Source organism: Gastrolobium bilobum, unplaced genomic scaffold (assembly GCF_033153095.1).
Source record: "Gastrolobium bilobum isolate Gb01-03AN ecotype WA unplaced genomic scaffold, APGP_CSIRO_Gbil_v1 utg8466, whole genome shotgun sequence".
NCBI classification, from domain to species: Eukaryota; Viridiplantae; Streptophyta; class Magnoliopsida; order Fabales; family Fabaceae; genus Gastrolobium; species Gastrolobium bilobum.
This window is the reverse complement of record NW_026897055.1, coordinates 22,547-28,202: the sequence shown is the minus strand read 5'-3', so window position 1 is coordinate 28,202 and position 5,656 is coordinate 22,547. Positions and strand designations below refer to the sequence as shown.

Here is a 5,656-nt window from a genome sequence, read left to right as displayed (position 1 = left end):
ATTAATTTTTAATAAACCCAATGAATTATAACTGTTAGATTGATAGAAATCAACGATGATTAGTTTGATTGTAAGGGTGATAAACTTTTGCGGTGGTAAGTATATTCTGTCCTTTTTTAAATATATAAATATATTTTCTATATATATTAACGAATGCATTATATTTAAATTGGGAAAAACACTTCTGTTGTTACTGCAGAAGCGTTCCCCTCATGTGACGGACTCATCAACATTTTCTGTTTATTTTTTTTTTAAATGATGTGCCCCACCATCTTTTTGGGTCAGTAGGAGAAGAGAAAGCCGTGAAGTAACAACAGAGATACAAACCCATTACATTTATTTTTACTTTTTTTCAAAGGGAAGGATATATTTACCACCACAAAGGTTTATCACTCTTGCAACCAACCTAATCACAGTTGATTTTCGCCAATCTAGCGGTTATAATTTATTGGGAATTGTTGTGTCGCTCTCATTAATTAATTATTAATTGTTAATAAATCCAATAAATTGTAACTGTTAGATTGATGGAAATCAACGATAATTAGGTTGACTGTAAGGGTGATAAACTTTTGCAGTAGTAAGTATATCCTGTCCTTTTTTTAAATATAAAAATATGTTTTCTATATATATTAACGAATGCATTATATTTAAATTGGGAAAAACACTTCTGTTGTTACTGGAGAAGTGTTCCCCTCATGTGAGGGACTCATCAACATTTTCTGTTTATTTTTTTAAAAAATGATGTGCCCCACCATCTTTTTATGTCAGTAGGAGAAGAGAAAACCGTGAAGTAACAACAGAGATTAAAACCCCATTTAAATTATATTTCCTTTTTTTATATATTTAAAAAAGTAAAGGTAAATGTAATTTAAATATAATGAATTTGTTAATATATGGGAAAAATATTTTTTTCTATAATAAGAGATAAAGTTATCTCTTGCAACCCCAAATCAAAACTCGTCGTTTTGAAAGTTCGGGGAATTAATGAAAGGTGTTTTGATAATTTTATTTATTTATTATATTTTATTAAGGATTCATTTTTTTCTGCAATAAATGCAGATAAGTTATTTGCAGTGAGCTTAAAATGACATTATTTTGGAGCAAAAATAAAAATATTTTTGTAATTATAATTATTCCAAGGTTATAATAGTCTTTATCATTATAATTTTTTAATCTTTCAACCCAAAATAACGTCGTTTGGAGAGTGAATGCAGATAGTTATCTGAATTCACAATAGAAATATTAAAGTATTTTACTAAAACACCCTTCATTAATTTCTCTAACCCTCAAAACGACATAATTTTAGGGTTACAGAAGATAATTTTATCTCCTCTGACAGGAAAAACAATAAAACCTTAATATATATATATATATATATTTATATATATCTATATCGGGATTGCATATTCTCATGTTGCATGATATCTTTCTCCTTTCTTGCACATACTTCAAAAATTGTGCCTGGTTATTTTTTTAGGAAAAAGTATTTTTCTAATCACCGGAGATAAAATTATTTCCAATAAGCTCAAAATAGCGTCGTTTTAGGTTGTAAGATTAAAAAATTATAATGATAAAGACTAATATAACCCCTGTAATAAATTAAAATTACAAAATACCTTGATTTCCGTCACAAAATAATGTCGTTTTGTGCTCACTGGAGATAACTTATCTCCATTGACCGGAGAAATCTTTTATCTTTTTTTATATATAAAAACAGAGTTGGCTCACAAGATTATCTCTATCACATGAGATAATACATCTCCAGCAACAAGAGATGATTATATATATATATATATATATATATTATAGGGATTTACTAATCTATATCAATAGAAGATAATATATCTCCTATCACTCTCACAATCAAATAGTGGAACTCACATAATTATAAAAAAAATAAATAAAAAAATAAATAAAAAAATCCATGTCTCTGTAGGAAAACACACTACTCTCCTATAGCTGGAGAGTAGTTTTTCCCTATTATATAAGGGTTATATAACTATCATGTCAAGTTTCCAAAAAAAAAAAACTATCATGTTTCAAGAACAAAATAAATTGTCCTGCAGACACAAGCATAAAAGAGAGAGAAACTAGAAGCAAGAAAGAAAAAGAAAACCAGTAAACTCCCTTCAAATGTGATTGCAGGAAAAAAAATTCTTCATGTGAGGTTTCCAAAACGACATAGGTTATATATATAAGGTTTATCGTTTCTCAAGTTGCTTTAGATAATTTTATTTTCGGCTACTAAATTATAACCGTACAAATATGGATCATGGATCAATGGTGATAGAGGAAGAGAGAGAAAAAGAGAATCATAACCATTCAAAAGTGAATCAATTAATATAAGGAAATAAATAAATAAAATGATGTGGTTATTGGATGGACATAGATAAATATATCTTAAGATACTTCAGAAATATTTTTCTCGTATATATATATATATATATATATATATATATATATATATATATAGTCCTGTAAATGGTTGCTTGTAGCCAATAGATAAAGAGTCCATTTGAAAAAAAATATGTGAACGTGTAGCCTCACGCGCGCGATTTATTTTCTGTCTGCTAGGGTTTTTTCTCTAAGCTTTCTGTTTCGAATCATGGATACCGAAGGTGCTAACCAGCAATCGCGAGAAGAAGGTGATGGATCTAAGAATGGTAGAGGTAGGGTTTTGACGGAGGAGGAGAACCCCTCTCCGACTGGGAAGAAACCAAAAGGGGAAGTTACAGAGGATCTGACGATGGACGAGGAGATGAATGAGGATGATGCGGCTGATTCAGGAGGTCGTAATCTTGTTCATCTGATACAAGACGTGAAGATGACGGAGGGAAGCGGTGGAACTCGGGCAAGAGTGGTGTCCTATAAGGACAAGCTTATGAAGCTAAATGGTAATGGTGGTCAGTCGGATACTGTAGACGACAACTGGATCTTGCAACAGAAACGCGAGGATGAGGAAGTTGATCGTTTGGAAGGCTTGGGTCAGATTGAGGAGGAGGATCCTCTTTGCCCTACAGAGGAGCACAAGCAAGATTGTGAGAAGTGGAAAAAGGCTCTGATCATCAAGATGTTGGGCAAGCGAATTGGTTTCAAGTTCTTGTTGTCCAGACTTCAGAGGATCTGGAATCTGGTGAGTTCCTATAAAGCTATAGATTTGGATAATGGATTTTTGTTACTAAGATTCCAGGAGGATGGTGATTACCGTCATGTACTCGAAGAAGGGCCTTGGATTGTAAATGACCACTATGTGGTAGTCCAAAGATGGAGGCCCTTGTTCGATCCTTATGACGACAGTGTCAAAAAACGGGCAGTTTGGGTGAGAATCCCAGGTCTACCCATTGAACTGTATACCATTCGTCATTTATGGCGAATTGGTAACATCTTTGGTCGCACTTTGAAAGTGGACAGGAATTCCCTGAGGAAGAGTGAGTTTGGTGAGGATGTCATTACTGAACGTGCCAGGTTCGCCAGAATCTGTGTTGAGGTAGACTTGAGGAAGACTTTCTTGCCTAAATTCTGGATAGGGAACAAGGTGTATCAGGTGGGATACGAAGGGCTCCACCTAATTTGTTTCAAGTGTGGGGTATACGGCCACAGAAAAACCCAATGTCTTATTGACCAAGTCCATTGTACTCAGCATGGAATGGAAACTGTAGTTCAGGGTAAGGAAGTAACTGAGGATGTTATTTCAGATCCAAATATAGTCAAAGAGGAGGAAGCTTTTGGAAATTGGATGGTGATCCAAAGGCAACCCAAGAGCAGGAAACTAAAGGCTAAACCCCTCAGCCCTGTTAAAGGGGCCATGGTGGAGCCAAAGCTTAACTCTGATCCAGGGGGTACTAGTCCTAGTGGGATGGTTACCAAGATTAATCTGGATGGAGAGATGAGTGGCATGGATACCAGTAATGACAACAGGAAAGACCTTGAAGAGGTGGGCTGTGTGACCAGTTCTGTGGTTGGTGGGGTCTCTCTGGTGGCTGATACCAATGTTGTAGTGGCTTCTCAAAGCCCTCAGAAAAGTGGCAGAGCTACTGAAGTTGGAGTGAAGAAATCCTTGTTGAAGGAGGGGAAGGACAGATCCAAGACTGGTATTAAGTCTCAGAAGAAGTATGGAGTGGAGAATGTACCTCCTTATGCTGCTACAGATGGACCAATCAAAGGGCTAGTCAGGAATAAGTCCAGAAATTCTGACACTAATCCTTCTGGTGGGGGCATGGTGAATACCAGTTCTAGAAAAGAAGCTAGTGGAGTGCTCTATTCTGTGCTGGCTAATAATGCCAGTCCTGTTAGACTAAAGGATGGAGTCAGTCCTTCCAAGTTGGTGGATGGGCTGTCAGCCCACCAGGTAAGTAGGTGACCTTGGGGTTTTCCTCTGTACAGTTTGGTTTTTTTATTAAATTTACCATTCATGTCTGTTTTAGTTTGGAATTGTAGGGGAGTGGGTAAGAGTAGCTTCCCAATTCTCATTAAAGATCTAAAATTTAGATATAAAGTTAGCATTTTGGCTTTGTTTGAAGTTAAAATTGGTGGTGCTAGGGGAGAGGAAATTATTAGGAAGCTGGGTTTTCCTAATTATTATAGACAGGATCCTGTTGGGTTTTCGGGTGAGATTTGGTTGCTTTGGGAAGGTAGCATGGTGGATGTGCAGGTGTTAGATAATCAACATCAGTTTATTCACACCAGGGTGTCCTATTTGGAGTCCTTGGTTTCTGAGTTTGTCATCTTTGTTTATGGTAGTCCTAGGAGGTTGGAGAGAAGATCCTTATGGGCTGACTTGGAGACTATCAGTTCTGGGGTAGCTGGTCCTTGGATGGTTTTGGGGGACTTCAATGTTATTCTCAAGGCTTTTGAGAAGATAGGGGGAAGGATCTTTGCTATAAAAGTATGGAAGAATTTAATCAATGTCTAATTGACTGTGAAATTAGTGATCTAGGGTACAAAGGCCCTGAATTTACATGGAAGAGGGGCAGACTCCATGAAAGGCTTGACAGAATGTGTGCCAATGAAGCTTGGAGTTTAGCTTGGGATTACAGATGTGTGTCCCACCTTCCTTATTATAATTCTGATCACAGGCCTGTTCTGCTTTGTGATGGGGGTCACTCTGCTCCCATTGAGCATACTAGGAGCTTCAAGTTCATGGCAGCTTGGCTAACAGATAGTAGGTTCAATGATCTAGTCAGGAATAGCTTTGAAGGGGATGTAAACTGGTTGGATGCTAGGAATCAGTTTGAGTCTGAAGCTAAAGTTTGGGACCAGGATGTGTTCAAGGAGGAAATTAAAAAGAAAAATAGATTATACTCTTGGTTGAATGGCCTGGACTCCTATAGATTTGGTAAATTAGACAAGGAGGAAGCTAAAGTTTGGGACCAGGATGTGTTCAAGGAGGAAGCTGCAGGCTATCCTGGTTCAAGAAGAGCTGATGTGGTTTCAAAGATCTAGGAATCAATGGCTAAAGTATGGAGATAAAAACTCCAAGTTCTTCCATGCCTCAACTGTTGCTAGGAGAAGGCATAACAGGATTGTAGCTCTTAAAGATGATCAGGGAAACCGGGTGTCTGATACTGAATTGCTGGTTAATATGGCCACTGAATTTTATCAAAAGCTTTTCAAAGCTGATGGGGTGAGGGGGGCAATTTTCCTATCCAGAATAAAT

General features: G+C 36.6%; 1 protein-coding gene across 1 annotated transcript; it reads left to right on the top strand.

Annotated features, from left to right (window-relative positions):
- Positions 1 to 2,605: 2,605 nt before the first annotated feature.
- On the top strand, positions 2,606 to 4,912 carry LOC133303774 (uncharacterized). The gene is made up of 3 exons (XM_061503750.1): positions 2,606 to 4,348; positions 4,438 to 4,445; positions 4,540 to 4,912. Exons 1-3 carry the CDS (start codon positions 2,606 to 2,608, stop codon positions 4,910 to 4,912), a joined length of 2,124 nt encoding a protein of 707 aa, XP_061359734.1.
- The last annotated feature ends 744 nt before the right edge of the window (positions 4,913 to 5,656 follow it).